General features: G+C 37.3%; 1 protein-coding gene across 1 annotated transcript in view; it reads right to left on the bottom strand.

Moving 5' to 3' along the window:
- Window positions 1–852: 852 nt before the first annotated feature.
- Window positions 853–16,806, bottom strand: part of GARNL3 (GTPase activating Rap/RanGAP domain like 3) — a 33,041-nt gene continuing 17,087 nt past the window's right edge. The window contains exons 18-29 of the mRNA XM_058818309.1: window positions 16,042–16,153; window positions 15,202–15,300; window positions 14,174–14,290; window positions 13,320–13,492; window positions 12,852–13,010; window positions 10,960–11,026; window positions 10,218–10,325; window positions 9,712–9,830; window positions 9,352–9,487; window positions 8,145–8,354; window positions 7,728–7,839; window positions 853–6,959 (exon numbers count right to left, since the gene is read on the bottom strand). Of these exons, the coding sequence (XP_058674292.1) occupies window positions 6,803–6,959; window positions 7,728–7,839; window positions 8,145–8,354; window positions 9,352–9,487; window positions 9,712–9,830; window positions 10,218–10,325; window positions 10,960–11,026; window positions 12,852–13,010; window positions 13,320–13,492; window positions 14,174–14,290; window positions 15,202–15,300; window positions 16,042–16,153 (1,569 nt within the window). The 3' untranslated portion in view covers window positions 853–6,802. The remainder of the gene's footprint in view (window positions 6,960–7,727; window positions 7,840–8,144; window positions 8,355–9,351; window positions 9,488–9,711; window positions 9,831–10,217; window positions 10,326–10,959; window positions 11,027–12,851; window positions 13,011–13,319; window positions 13,493–14,173; window positions 14,291–15,201; window positions 15,301–16,041; window positions 16,154–16,806) is intronic.

The raw sequence follows: 16,806 nt of genomic DNA, 5'->3' as shown, positions 1-16,806 counted from the left end.
TCGGGATTGTATAGTAAGCATTTTATAGTAAGCGAATTACACTTATTTCTTCAGTTCCTGTGTTCTTTTAACCTGGTGTACTGACTGTAATGGCCATGTGAGAATATTAAGTGCATTGGGGCCAATATCTTTTTTTTTCTAAGATGTAAAATAAAATCTAATTTTATAAATAAATGAAATTTCCTTCCTTAACTCTACCTTTTCCTTAGGCTGCATGTTACAGTGAAGAGTGCACAACATAGCCCGGCTAATGTTAGTTTCAGACTGCAGTACTTGATGTTTGTGTGGCTGTTATTTCTGTTAATTCTGACCACAGAATTAAGTCCTAATCCCAAATGAAGATGAATTCTTGGCTTTCGTGGACTTAAGGCTTTTTTCTTATTGTTGTCAAGGTGGCTAGGAATGAATTTAAAAATGCATTTAAATTTAAAGGGTTGTAGCTCTTAAGAGAATGTCTTTGCTACTTTGGGAAAGATGATTTTTCAAAAGGAATTGCAAGGTCTTGGAGACAGTATGACTACACACTTAGCCAGAAAGGGAGAAAAACTAGTTTGCAGTGTTAGTTTACAGAGTAAAGATCCCCAACTGAAGCAGGTCTCCAAAAGTCTAAAAGATGGCTGGAAACATAAACCAAACCTAGATTATGGCTTTTATCAAAGACGGGTAAAGCTTAAGACACAAACAGCAATCTCATAGGTATGATACAGCACTTCAGAAAACTCAAATGGGAAAAGCAGCGCTGTGTGTTACATCCTTTTTCAATTCTTGTCTTTTTACTTAGCAAATTTGAAAGTCATTAGTCCTGCGTGTGTGAAACAGGTGAAAGAAACAGGTGGGGTCAAATTTATTGTTTATTACAGATGAAGAAATAAATAATGTTTCTTCATCACAAAAGTGATAAATAGTACTTAAAACACTTTCAGATGTGATAGGACTGTCTCTATTTGGATGTCGTATCTAAAATACAAACCATACATGCTATCATATGACATTAAAAAAATGGTAATACATCAGCATTTAAGACCAATGGTAAAGAGTCTTTGATCACAAATGTAGCAACAGTCTTAACAGTATGCCATTATTAAATTACAAAGCAGTCTGCTACCATTCAAAGACAATTAAACTGACATTCTGGATTGATAACGCTCTGCATAAATCCTTACATAGCATTTTCCATTCAACCAGGTAAATATGCAGAAAAATATCTCCATTTTCTCTTCAAGTCAGATGCTAGTACCACAATTTCCAGTAGCAAAGAGGAGTCAGTCAGTTACAGGTCAGCAACAAAGTGAAGCAGCTAAACAGTACACAGGCTGGTGAAGTTGCTGTGCTCAAGTAATAAGAGTAAAAATACTTTGTAACCTGCATGCAAGTACAGATGTTTGCTGCACAATCTCTTGAGCCTTCCCATATTGTTAATATTAGGTTTCCAGGGTATAATTTAGTCCTTCACAAAAACAGATTGAGCCTATCAGAGAAAACAGTGCTTTAACAGAATAAGCAAGCACTGTGCATATGAACCATGACATCGAATTTTTAAGAATTAAAATAGCGTGATACCCATTTTCACACACAGATGGCAACGTAAATTATTCTGAAATACCTTATCAATTGCTGATGGGATTTTCTCTTCCCCTGCCTTTTATGACCCCGTTACTTTAATTTCCTATATATATAACTCAGGATTTTTTATCCCTGAAAATTTACAAATACATATAACTATATATGTATATATATTGAAAACCAAATCCAAATGAAAAGGGTTATATATTTCAAATGCAGACTAAGCCAGCAGCTCTGGAAAAGCCACTGCATCTGCAAGGGGTGTTATAGACCCACACCTTTGGAAAAACATGTTCAAGCTAGACGTTACTGGTCAAATATACTTAGAACAGCAGAAAATATATGTCAGGAGTAGCAACCTTAACCATATGTAACTCGTTAGGCAATAACGCTACCCATTCCCTGCCCTCTTAAGTACTGTTTAAGTATTTATTCAGTTGACTGTCAAGTACAAAAAAATTCAATCTGAATCTATCAAATACGAATACATGCACATTTATAGAAATAATCACATGAAAGCAGAGAACAAACCTGCTGTTCATTCCAGGTGCATACTTGCATGTATGTTATGCATTGAAAAACAATGGCAAACCAACAAAAAAAACCCTAAACAAACAAAACAGCAACAACAACAAAAACAAACAAACAAAAAACAAACCAAAACCAAACAAACAAATAAAACCCCTCAACCCAGCAAACCAAACCCTCCCTCCAAAACCTGAAAAAAAAATCGCATCCAACAAAGCAACAAAAAAACAGCCCACACCACTAGCCTTCAGAAACCACACAAACCAAAACAAAGAAGAATCCCCGCAGCACCCCCAAACTAGTAAAGGACTATAACTAGAACAGGCCTTACTTTGCAAACCAGGAAACCGAATGCATGCATGCATTCACTGAACCTAGAGAGCAGTTCTCTTGCTACCATGAATAGCCATAGCCCTTTCAAATTTCACGTGGGTTTTTGTTTCGTATTAGAAGGAAGTGTTTCGTTACTTTCAAACACTTATAAAATATTTATGTGTACTGCATTGCCACTAGAATAAGGAACTGGACAAAAATGACTCTGTACTGGTTTCTAAAGCCCAATCTGGCTTTAGAATAAGGCTCATCAAAGCCTTAAGGGCTCCATATTGTGTGTGTGTGTATGTGTGAATTAACTTAGCTCATGTGTCTGGGGGTTCTTAAGTCCTAGTAACACTTCAAAGTTACGGTGATGGTCTATATGCATGCTGCAATTGAAATGCAGGACAAAGATGACAAGTAGCCCAAAATTTTGCATATCCATTTTGAACAGATTTTTGAATGGTGGTGCACAGGTGTATGTACTGGACTAGATGATAACACAGTGGTCCTTTCTACCCTCAACTATTTTGTGACTCCATGCATCATTAACCATGCTGGTGAGAACACACAAGTACATTCTAAATTAACTACCTGTACAATCTAATGCTTGCACCAATGTAAATGACATTCCTATAATTTAGTCAGACTAAGGCACAGGGATGAAGCGGTGACCAACACCATTTAGCCAGGAGTTTAGAGCCCTGCTGCTGCCTACAAATCCAGCACATTGGGATAGAAAGTATTTCTTGCAGAAACTTAGCCAAGGGTTCAGAAAGGGCCTAAACTTAACCTGATAGCAAGTGTTCAATCTGGTAACAATTCTTCCTTCATGGAAACAATTCCTTCCTCCCATCCATCTTTAGCAACATTTTTCAGTTTTCCTATCAGAACAATACCCATCTTACATAGTAGAGTCAAAGATTATCTTTTCTCCTAACCATAAGATGGTCAGCCAGCATCAAGAATGCAGCCTACAGGCAGCTTTAACACCCAATGTGAAAGGAGAAAGGATTATGTTTACAGTGGACATGGCTACAATTTGTGCCCAAGACTACTTTTTAAGTTTTAGAGAGTATATGCATGCACAGGCTGGAAAAACAGAGGGCAAACAACATGGCTCCAACACTGGAGTGAATGACACTATAGCCATCCCAGCAGCCTTTCAACAAGCCTTGTCATCTTACGCTAGTCTTAAGAAGGAGAGGTTCTGCAAGTGTGTAAGAACTTTGCCCTTTATAAATGATGCACAAGAGCTTTGGTATCAATCCCACCAACTGCCTCTAGATTTTCATTAGCAGCCTACATAGTAAGGATGATGTTTTGAGAGAAACAATGGCTAGAAGCTAGTTCTCCTCACATGAAGAGACACAGAAATCATAGTGGTCTGTTCAGACTACTAAAAACGTCAAAGAAGTCGCATCCTTGTACAAGGTTGTGTACACCAGCAATTTCACGATTGTGTCGGTTATTGGGTTTTTTGATACAGTAACTGTGATAAAGACCTTCACAGAATTTGGTTCCTGTGCCTTGTGTCAAATAAAATTGGAATATTATTTCTATGTTCTCTGCCTCCTACCTATGTTCTGGGCTGCTCTCCTACAATAAGTAGGTAGTAAACTACAGATACATGGCTCTAAAGCCTCAGCTACCAACTCCAGGTGTCATCTAACCCAAACAAAATGTTGTTTCACTCTCTACTTCTTTAATTATATGTTTTCCCTCTATGACACTCTAAGTACAAAAGCAAAAACTTAACAAGGCACTTACTGGATACATTAAGAATGAAGACATTATTTTTTTTCCCCAGGATTCAGCACCTTCCTGTCCTACACGAGCAATGATCTGTTAAGGTCTGGTAGTTCCTAGTGTGACTTGCTTAGCAGCTTGTACCAGGCCCATTAAGTCAAGCTACAGCATAAAAACAGGTAGGAGGTGAGCAGGAATGCAGTTGCTGCTGAGCTTCCCTCTTCAAATGATACCAATATCCTGTTCCAGGTGTGTACCATGAAGCCAGTATGATCTAGTTTTGTCTTCAGTAATCTAGTGTCTGTACTCCTTACAGTTCATTTGCTAGATGTCATCAATACTATAATTACAGGCAAACCTTCAAAGGGTCTTTTTTTCTCTCTCTCACACACACACATTCCCACCCACCCACCACCCACTCTCTTAATTAGCGGTAATACTTTACAGCCGCTACTGCACTTCTGGTTCAAGAAAATAACTCTTGCTTTATAGCCCTTTCTTCTGTAATCAGCAAATGCTGTATCTATATGCATTCTGACTGCCATCATAGCCAGTAGTCAAGCTTTCTGTCATGATCTTCTCATTCTTCTTATTCTCCCTAGTGCTCCATCTCTAAGGCTATACCTAAGGATGTGTTTGCTCAGGTTCTTCAAAACAAGTTTAAAAATCTCCATATATTGCTTCAACTGCTATCAAACAATGGTTAATCATTTTAAATCATGCTGTGATGGCACAGGTGAACATCTGGAGTATATTTAAAATCCAGTATCCTAACAGGGTAAAGCAAAGTTTCCAGTTAAAATTTTAACTAAAGCCCCAGTTTTGAAACACACTGGTACAGTCTTCAAAAGTATCCACAAACCAGAAATCAAATACTACATTGAGAGAGCTGTTCTTGGAAAAAGTTGGTTCTTCTCCTTTTTAAAAATATGTAAGTGCCAGCAGTGACCCCAAAAGTGGATTCAAAAGTGTTTACAACAAAGTACCGCATGGTACTTTCAGATTTTCTTTAAACCTTAACTGTCCAGATAAATAAGGATAGGGTAAAGTAACACAATCTCTGGAAACAACATTCTAAAAGAATAATTACAAGTTTTTGCAAATACTTCAGTCTGGTACTTCCTTTTAGATGCTTGTTGAGGTTCACCCCACATATCTATGAGTGCAATACCCACTAAAAGTAATAACAGCCTTCATCTCCAAGACTAATCATTGTTATTGGAAATATTGCTTCTTCTGTTGATTAGCCACCCCAGTTGAGAGTAAGAAATTACACTTCCAAGTAAGACCTTGCATATTTTCTTATGTGAAGCAATTCAATCATAATATATAATTAACTGAGAAAAAAATCACTTGGCAATCACCAGTTTTACATTCAGACAGATGCCAGCAAAAGGCACACATCTCCAGATGATCATGCTTGAACAAAATTGAAATCATGACATACGGGTGATATTATGAAATAAAAACCAAGGATACAGAAGTATTTCTATATTCAGAACAAGAAACACTTGCTAATAAAGCTAAAAACATCATCTATAGAAAAGCTTTCACGAAAAAAAACCCCAAACCAAACAAAATCCTTGCAAAGGTGTTCTAGAGGAAAGGGTTTAAAAAAAATTAAAAATCAAACTTGAAATATAAACCCCTTTAATACAGTAAGAGACAAGATCACTGTTTCATCACAGAAGACTACCTTATTAGCACTGAAATTCCAGTCTGCATCCAGTTAGAAAATTACAACTATCTGAAATAATTACTTATACTGTTGGTGCAAGCACAGACAACAGCTAATGATGATGTCTGCATAAGAATCTTTTTGTAGTCAGACAATTTGGGTTGGCTCTTCTGCCTGTAATGGAAAAAGCTGCAGATGCACTACAATAAGAGTTTTCCAGTAGATGGACCTAAGTTTTTGTTTCCGCGTTTTTTGTTTGTTCGTGAGTTTTTTAGGGTTTTTTTTTTTTGTTTCAAATTTTCGAGAAATATTCTGCAAGTTTGTGTCTTATAGAAAGGTTCTCTGCTCAGGGATTTTTATGCCAAAAGAGTTTTCAAGTTTCTCTAAACAATGAGCCAAGGAAACACCATCTTCATATCTCACCTGATTCTTCAGTGAACATACCACAGATGCATCAATTTAGGGACTGACTCCAGTGTTTGAAATGACCTTGCCTGCAAGCCTTTTTTTGTTGTTGTTGTTATGTTTTTCAAAGACTGAAAAACCAGAAGTAGTGATCTGTGTTATAAAATTCCTCTTCCAACATGACATACACTGTTGTAAAACAACTCATGATAGTAATAGCAGCAATTAACTTTGCTGCATGTCATTTAGGTAAGTCAAATTATAAGAAGCTTAGAACAAGTAATTCTTTTTGTTTACTTAGTTTCAGCCTAAATCTCCCACTGATTACCTACTGTTAGAATGCCATGAAAAGTAATGCTTCATTAACTGAGAGAACATACCTATGTCAAAGATAAAAGCATTGCCAAATCAGGCTGTGCTAACCAGAACATGGATTCCATAAGGATTTATCACCAGTACTTCCAGCCACATTTTACTACCAGAAGCAGTGTTTGTGACATTGCCATAGAGCTTACAGAGCTGTAAGAAAATGTGAAGTAAGGAAGAAAGGTATTAAAAGTGTCTTCATTTTAAGTCAATGATGTCTTCATCATATAAAGAAATCAGCTGAAATGGATAGCTAGATGGTGAGTTCTCCTCCCTGTTTGCTGAAGTATCAGGATCTGAACTAGTGGAAAGATGACGTCTTTCAGAATAGCCTTCAAATGAGCTTGAGATTATCCTGCAAAGAGGAATACAAAAGTTACTAAAAAAATACAGAGGTCAGGGCAGGAAGGAACAATGGCTACTTCTAGATCCAATTGAGTTATCCTGAAGATGGACACAGACCATTACAACTAAGTTTTCTCCTGTTTTACTCTACTAAAAATGATCAAAAGGCACTATTAATGAAGCCCCTCACCCAAATAATTTCCAAGTAGGGAAATATATCAAACATAATTTTACACTGCGAGAGATTTTTTGTTTTGTTACCGTCAGTCTCCTGTATCTTGCCAGTATTCTGTATTCTGCCAGTACTCTAGGCAAACATAGGTTATGGAAACAATGAAAACAAGAGAATGGCATTGGGGGTGTCCTGGTTCAGAGCAAATTTGGGAGAGTGCCAAACAGACAAAAATGCTGCAGTACTTTTTCACAAAATGTATTCTGAAAATAGCAACACAAGAGCATACAAAGAAAACAAGAGTCTGCACAGTGCAGCTGCAGTAGTCCAAATTTTTATAACAGGTTCAGCTGCAGCAGGTCCCAAAAAATGCCATTTAGTCTTGTCTTGCATTATTATCATTATTATTATCATTAACATGTCTTTAGCAAAAAGTGTAACTGCTTCAGTACTTATGGTATTCAGATACTCCAACAAACACATTAGCATGAAATGCACATGGATATACAAAGGTTTCAGTCAGCCTCATGCTAACTGAGATAAGCATGAGCAATCAACTGAAAATATTTATAGCCTAACTTAGGCTCTTTTCTAAAGTATTTTTACCTGTCACTACTAGTTGATCTTACAGCTCCCTGCTTAGGGTCTGACTGTCTTCGAGAAACCTTTTTCAGCTTCTGTGCACTTTCTGTCTTGGGTATAGGCTCATCCAAGAGACCTCAATAAAGGAATAAAAGACTTAATACTTTCAACATAAAACAAAGTACTCATGAAAAGGTTAAGGTATCTGTTGCTGGTTTCCATTACTAACAATTTCTACCTAACTTAAAATATGGTCATCTTATACACGATCAGACAATGGCTATACTATTTGCAAATAGTGCTTCCTCACTGTTTCCTTTTTGTATTTTAGTAATTTATGAATACTACTTGCATGTTACAAACCTACCTGTGATGGTGCAAAGATTAGAAAGTATATGTTTGGCAACTGATATGTAACACTGAGGAATGAGGAGAGTTTACCCAGCAATTCTTTACGTGTTCTGGTTGCAATTTCTTTAATTTCCATACGAGATAACGGTAGTGAGTGCAAAACTGGAAGAGAGGTAATGCCACTCGATGGTGTAGTAGTGATGACCTTGGGAGCCAAAGGTGACTTCAGAGGTCGTTCAATGCTTCGCCCAACCAGATTGCTCAGAGGTATTTTGTACAGGTTTTTGCATGGAACTTCACCTGAAACACAGAAAGAAAAAAGAGCATTACACTTGCACAACAGAATCAGTTCTTAAAAATTCCAAATGAAAAGTTATAAAGACAAGCTATACTTGTTGAGCTGAGCACTGAAGTGACAAAAATCTTCTTGCTCTAGAGATCTTTCAATACAAATAAGCTAGGAGAAGGAAGAAATACAAGCAATTTGACTTAGAGAGAAGAAGATTGACTCTTGGCAACACGATGACTCAGGAGCGGAACCAGGAAGTCAATTTATATGACCTGTGGCTGGTACTCCGACTATTACACTGCACTCTGTGCAGTATTTACCGTGTGCACTGCAAACACATTGGAGCCTGGATCCCAAGCAATTTAAATTATGACTCCTCCTCTTAAGTAACACAAAACACCATGTTTTCTTAACTCCTAGAAGAAAAACAAAAGTCCCAAACTTATCATCAAATAAAAAAATTGTGATTACATTCTTTTCCTATCTGCTAACAGTAAAGCAGCAGATTTAAGGGAGAAAAGTGTACACACATCTTACATTATTTAGCTGATACTCCCTTGTTTCTCCTTTATTGTTACACTATAGACTGATGGCTCATACATCGTGTTACACTAAATTGTCTGTGCAAACCTTTTCAAGACTTCTTACTTTTTTGCAAAAGAGTTTCAGCCATTGAGTGGTTATTCTGCTTTTCTTTAACGAAAGGAATAGCGTATGTGAAATGTCAAGCTTTCTCACAATTTTATGCCCCTTTTTGCATTATGACCAAGATACTGAGATTTAATTCTTCCCTTCCTACAGAATTTATTTCTTCAGAACAGTGCTACCATGTATTCAGAAAGGATACTACAGTGCAAAAGCTCAGCCAAGTGCTTTATATGTGTGGAAAATAGAAAATATCTTCTCCTCCACACTTTCAGGTAGGAACTCACATTTTTTGACCATCTTTACTTAAGACCAGCCGCACCAAGATTTGATAACTGTTGGAATGATCAGAGATCACATTACCTTCTAGAGAAGGAAGAGGTAATTCTGGCTTTTCGTAAGCTGTTGGTGTTTGAGGAGAACTCTTTGAACTTATTTCCTTAGAGCTGCTGTCACATGATCCACTCACTGCAGCAGTAGCTTTAAAATAAATATCCGACTGAAATGACAAATAACCCATCATTAGAACAGTGAGATTTTCTTAATCATCTTCTGATTCTCTTTGTCCTTGATAAACTAGGAGCAGACAGATGAACAATTATTGCAGATAAAGTAAGCATGTATTTCGGTTTTGTTTGTAACGTTTTTAGCGGCAGCAACTTTTTATGTAAATTAGATCCTAAGACATCACAGAAATAGTCAAACAATATTTTTTTGTCTTACCCTTGATGCTACAAGCTGAAGCTCAGGCACAACTGCTGTGTGGACTAAGTTCCCATTCACCACTAATCGGATCTCAATGGAATCAGTAGTGAAGGCAAGAACATAAGGGAAAGCACAGACTGCAATGAAATAGAAGTTATTTGGCAAGGAAAAATGGTTAAAGCAAAAGTTTCTTGGATGCCCTACAAAAACTGTTCTTGACCTCCTATGGCAAGTTCCTTTCTTATGAAAAGTGTTGTCTAACATACTGAAAAAAATTTCACTCTTCATGCCTGGCAGAATATAGAGGGAATGGAAAATGTGAAACACAAAAAAGAAAGGGGAAAAAGTTCAACAAAGGATGAACTTGGTACCAAGGCTCTACTTTTCAAAATTATCAGAAACTTAAGTCAAGTGGCATCATGAATGTAACATGCTTATTCCCAGAATACTGGAATTCCACCAGAGCCAAGTGCTGGCAAAAATAGAAGCAAAAATTCATCTACTAAAAAGAGAAATTTTCTTACCAACAGCATAAGGAACTTGATTCCAGCTGAAGTGGAAGTCATAAGCTGATGGCTGGACAAGTGGAGAATGTCCACTGAAAGGATATACCTTTCTGTACTGACAAACATCTGCAGCAAAACAGAAAAAAGGAGCATCCATCACTTTACACTCTAAGCAACCACCACCCATTTTATAGGGAGATTTTGCAGAAGGGTGGACATTATTCACACAATCAAACATTCATGTAAAAATCCCTCTCTAGCCAAACAGCTAAGCAAAAGTTGCTTTCTCTGTGAACACACTGGAAAGACCAAATTAAAAGACCTATGTTTTAATAAGTTGTCGTACTTCACAAAGTATTACTGTTTCAACAGTTACCAGGTCCCTAATTTGTCTAAAGACATAGAAACAGGCAAGAAAGCTTCAGAAAGCAGCATCCGCAGAATTGTATCTCTCTGCCCTTCAAGTAGCCATATGTTCACGTAATTTACATTCTTTGAAGACTGTTATGCACATGGGTTATTACAGACACCAAGATTTCATTAATCATATAACTTGCACATGTATAAAACAGCTAGTATGACTAAAATACTTGCATTTGTAATTTCTCCAATATGTGTTTAAGTTCCAAAGAATGTATTTTGACAAATTTTCTATGAAACACTAAAATTTATTTTCAGATACAGACCTAGACTCCAATGAAAGAAAATCTACATATGTAGATTGAGCGATTACTATTTTTGGCCTTCCCTAAACACTTACAGTTATAGCACAACAGTAGACCAGCTTCACCATCTTCATATACATCAATAGCTGCAACAAAGTTAACCTGCAAGGATAACGGAAAAGATTAACAAACAGGCAGAGGATACTGTGGATATTACAACTGGGTTGTGACTAACAAGCAATACAATCAGTTGGGGAAGTGCACAACTACAGGTAAAAGGGGAAAAAGAGAAATAAACAAATAAATTTATAAAAATAGCTTCCTTTGTGATGTAATTTTCTGGATGTTCTCAAGATGAAAATTAGTTTCCTTTGTATTTGATTCTGCATAGTACCGAACATTCATAACCATACCACACTGTAAAGCAATAAAAACATAACTTGTTTAGCAATATAAATTTTAGGAAATAGGATGATTTCAAAAAGCTGTGAATCAATGTGGTACGTTAAAGATAACAATTCTTTTCAAAAAGTGATCAAAAATGCACATCATGACTAGCAAAAAGATCAGATACAATTCAAAACCACTAACATTTTACAGAGGTCAACAGGGATGTACCTAAGGATTACTGAACAGTCTGAATTTACAAACTGAAAAGCAACGTTGCTTAAACCATAGTATTTTTACATAGATTAGGCTACATAAATTCTCTTAATTAAACTTTGGTTTTGTCTTTTACATTTAGATTAAAAACAAACGAAAACAGCCACAAAAAGTGGGATATCTGTTCAGGAAATGAGATCTTATTAGTGAAACACATCAGGTTACATTACGACAAATGCTTCCCAAACCATATATACTGCTTGGACAGGGAGATGGCTGAGAGACCGGATTCCATGAACAGCAGTTCTTTGACTATCCTTCATTTAGGATTACTGTGCAGGTCAAGAACTGTTAAGAAAACCTGAAAGTTTACGCGTGCATTCCAAATGCATTTTGACCCGTCTTTTGTAGTGACTGGAAGCCACTGCTGCTCTGTTGTCCAGAGAAATAAGCAGGCAACCCATTTCAACATCATAAAAATCACTAGCTCAGCTCATATTAATTGTCTGCTTTGTCTTCCTAAAGGAAATAAGGATTCCGGTGCAGAAAAGAAATGGGAGCGGTGGATGGTGATGTACTTCTCCACCCCCATTCTTTACTTCTTGTTCCTTCTCATCCAGATTAAGATTGATTCCCAGTGCTGTGGAGAAGTTTTTTATACTTGATCAGCCATGCCAGGGGCACCTCTTCATCACCAGATCCCAATAAAAATAGAGACGATTTAAAAAGAAAACAACTTATCAAGAAGCATCAAATGAAAAAAGTAGCCCCTTATCTCATTAACAACAACAGATTACCTGTGCAAAATATTTTTTTTTTTTAATTGGGTCTAAAGCTACATGTCCACATCTCTATTTAGAAACTATACGGGAACTTTTTTCTGAAAACAAAGACATTACCTGAATCCTCTCCCTATGTCCCAGACAGATAGATATTCAGTTATTAGTGGACTGGGCAGCAGTTTCTTAAATAGAATGATAAACAATATGTAAACATTTTAGCTACATGCAAATAGGCAAATCTGAACAAGATACTGGTGGTCAACCACTGAAGTTATTTTGAAGCAATTTTTTAAACAATAAAATACTGATACCACAAAAATAAAGCAAAAAGCTAACTACTGGCTAAGAAGGAGAAATTAACTTTTGACAACAACATTCCAACAATACAGGCTTTTTCCCAATGTCATATCTTATAACTACCTCTCTTGGGAATTATCATGATGTATCCCAAAAGGAATAAATACCTCAGAGTGTCCTAAAGCAAAAAGTAGCACACATGAGCTCCTTACCCTCCTAGGAGATCAGCACAGCATGCACTGAGTCTGCAACAAATTATGCTCAGTCAGGGTCTGCAAAAACGGTTTCAACTGATGAAAACTTACCCTGTTTGTTTCAACATGATGCAATCTATAGGATTCCCCCGTACTCTCATTGATTAAATCAAACTGATGCCGATATGCTACACAGATCATATTGTCACTGTCTCCAGTAGGTCCATCCACCAGCGTCATAACCACTGGAGGGTCAGAAAGGCATATTTCCTATAATGTAAACAATAGAATTACACTCTTTTTCAAATTCCTAGTGTGGGTGCTGCAGGTACTCCATGATTTTAAAGGGATGTTTTCTAAGCACAGAAGCATAACATAGAACAAGCAGAAATAATTCTTGAAAAAATCTGCAAGTTTTATTTAGCATATATATGACTGATTTCCACCATATGGCTTCTTACTTTTATTAGTCTGTGGGTTCAGGAAGATGATAATGCACACTCTGCCTTCCCTGAACCCCCTATACTAGCTGAGTGCTGCTCAGTGTGTTAAGATAACTAGTAACTAGATTACACATACCCGGATGTACTGGAACTGCTCTACTGGAGATTCAGGAGACGATAGCAGAGAGGTGCTGATTGAAGTGTTGTCCGAATTATATTTCTTTGTGACGAGAAGTAGTTTGTTCCGAATAGCTGCAACAATCCTCAGTTCGCTTCCGTGGTGAGTATTAATGGCATACAAATGGCAGCCTGAGGAAATAATGGTCTAGACTCTAAGTGGTTGTGACAGGGTCTGATTTTTTGGTTTGTATTTGTATGATGACTAGTACAACAGGGCTCTGATGGATGACTTGGCAACACAGAATTAAAAACTCCTCAATAGGATTACATTGACTTCTAGGAAAAGACAAAAGCCTATCGCCCTTCTGAAATCCACTTTTAATCCGAAGCACGGGGATTGTCAGTATGCTGCACCTTCCAGCTTTTCAAAGCAGCATACTTCTGAAGACCAGGAACCATTGATTTCCACAAAAATAATGGGCAACACCCAGACTAATCTAAGCACTACTGTTTAATAGGGTATCTGCCAGCGTGCCAGTCCAGCTTCAAGTGTGCTTTATTTCAGTATAACATCCTCACAAAATTCTTCTCATATCTCCCAACCCTGAAATCTTATTTTCCCTTAAAGCTTTTCATCATTAGCAATTTCCATGTAACATGGCTTTTTTACAACATTCAAAAATGCCATGCTGGACTGTACTAGAGTTATTTTCAAATATAAGCTTAGCAAAGTTTGAATTGACTTGTCCAGAGAAAAAACCTACAAGTGAACACCTACACCTGCCTACAAAGAGCTAACAAGCCCTGGGCAGCTGCCAGCATCGAAGCACAGTGGATGTTTCTAATACAGGGTAAGGATAACAACATCACCTTTTGTTCTCTCCAGCTTGTTTTCCCTGCAGTCATATTTGCTTCTTATGATTTTTTTAGTCTCTATATCTTTTTGGACAGCACTGAGTCTGAAGACAAGGATACGAGAGTCTTTCCCTGCCGTATGGAGAGAACCAGGAAAACAGTTTAAAAAAGAACATGGTAGTTTGAAATTAATACTTCCAATGAGAAGCAGCGCCTAACAAACAGAACAAAAGTAAACAAAGCATGATACCTCTCTGGGGACAGAAGACTTACAAACTCTCTAGGATTTACAATTGTAGTAATCAACCCCTTCAGGACAGCAGCCAAGTGTCCCATGGGGTGGTGCTGCACCAAAGAACGATCCGAGATGTTCCAAAGAGTGAAATGCACAATATTTTGCAAATTCATAAAATCTTGCAAAATAACTAAAATACAACAGATATAAACTACAGGACAAGAGTAAAAGGGTTAACTTTAACAGCTGGAACCATGTAGGTGAGCAACTGATAACTGGATCCTCAACAGAGTTTGAACCCTTCAGGATACAGAAGGGTTTTCTCCAGAAATTTCACAAACTGATTTTTGATATAACTACACTTGCCAGATCCTCAGAAATGTCACCCATTCTCCAGGTGTGTGGAGAGAACTGCAAATGGCTCTCACGTAGTTTGAGCTAGTTCTGTAAGATCTCAGGGTGAATTTCACCAGATGCAACCAAATTGGGCAACTCCCAGTGAGACAGAAGGAACCATGTTTTACCCAAAGCTTGGGCAAGCAGAGCTTCAGCAAATACTGAGGAAACAGACATAACAGGGTAAAAAATAATAAACCAACCATATCTGTAATGCTTTCCTGAGTTACACATAAAGATCCTGATCTTGCTTTGTCTATGTTCCCTTTATGAAACTCAATCACAGACTACTCTTTTATTGGATAAAAACCACCTCACTAAAAAAGTGCACACTTAAGCCTTCTGAATGAGACATACATATCTGGCAATACCCGGAGTCAGGCAAGAATGTAAGAACAGGGACCTCTCCTACCTTTGTCTGTTCGGGCAATCAAAAGATCCAGAGTTTCCAACACATTCATCTGCTTTATTTGGAGAGTTTTATCAAATACTTGCACTGACGGTTGACCATCTAAAAGAGAAAAACATATGTATTGAAAACCCTACTAAAACTTACTAGATGCTGGTTTTGAACCATTTCTTTCTTCTAATCGAAGTCTTGGGTTTTTTTCCTTACAAAAATGAAGAGAAAAAAACCCAAAAAGAACGGCACAAAGCGCGTACATGTGCCACAGCATCATAGCCAATACTTCCTCACAGGAGAGTTTTATTATTGTCATGAATCAGATAAAGCGACTGAAATCTAAAAGTGACATTCCTTTGGCAAGTTTGAGAATTATGATCAAGGACTAACTTCATTCCCTCAGTCCCGCTGGCCTTATGTAGCACACAGAGGATTACAAGGGATCAGAGTAGCAATATCAATGCTAAGGGAAGAAGTATCATTGTCACATAAGCCCTTGGCTTCATGCTCACTATTATCAAGGGCTAAGAAAACCAGACAAGCCATTTAGACACCTCTTGAACCTGGATGCAACCTCCTACAGCTTTTCAGATGGTCAAGAAAACAACATCTGAAATAAGAACGCATTCAGAAATCTGCATTAACACTAGCTCGCCAATATGGCTTGATTCTACTGCAGAATGAATTTTTGCAACTGGGTTACATAAATGTAATAGATTTACTTGGAATAGTAACGATCCCCCTACATAAAGACTTACTAACACCTGAACCGAGTTTATGAACACATATTTTCAAGAAAATGGTCAGATACATAAAAATTGACACAAAAACACTAGATCATTTACTAACCATCTATTAACAAGATGCCAGCATCTGTAGAAACCAGCAAGGACTGGCCCCAAGAATCTGCACAGACAACCTCATGAGGAAAATTACTGCAGAAAGACTGAGATTCCCAAGGCTATGAAGTAACATAAGGGATACATATTAAGTACACTAAAAAATACAGATCATGCAGACACAGAATGTGATGGACAATGGCAATAACATGTAAATGCTTTTGGCAGGATACATTTCCAAACAGTATATTGCTGGAATTAGAAATATCAAAACTGAAATAATTTCTGGCAGAGGACTTCCTGCATCAATTCTGGTTTGGAGACTAGTAAGACATATCCCTGAAACGCTAGAATTAAAACACATGCAGCTGCAACTCAGCACAACCATCACGCAATAATTTTTTTCATTTAAAAATCCCAAACCTATATATTTAAAATGTATGTACCACTACACATACGCAGTTTGCTTATAATTTATGGTTCAGTTTGTGATGTTTAGCGACTAGCACATGGTACAGTTTCCGCCTTTCTGCCAAATTGTTCTTCCATCCCGTGTTCTCTGTACTTACCTCCCAGAGCCTGCCCCTCCTCTCCCAATTTATATATTAGTTGAATCTCTGAAATTCTAGAAACACTTCTGAAGCTTCTGTATATAAAACACATGCAGAAGAGGGCAGCTGGCATATTTCACTCCCTAATGACTTCAAACCAAATCCAAACGAAATAAAAGAAAATGAAAACACAACTGAATCTTGTTTCAAAAGTGCTGAAATTA

The sequence above is a fragment of the Ammospiza caudacuta genome, chromosome 21, assembly GCF_027887145.1.
Source record: "Ammospiza caudacuta isolate bAmmCau1 chromosome 21, bAmmCau1.pri, whole genome shotgun sequence".
NCBI lineage: Eukaryota > Metazoa > Chordata > Aves > Passeriformes > Passerellidae > Ammospiza > Ammospiza caudacuta.
Note: the sequence above shows the minus strand (reverse complement) of the source record. Positions and strands in the feature narration are given on the sequence as shown.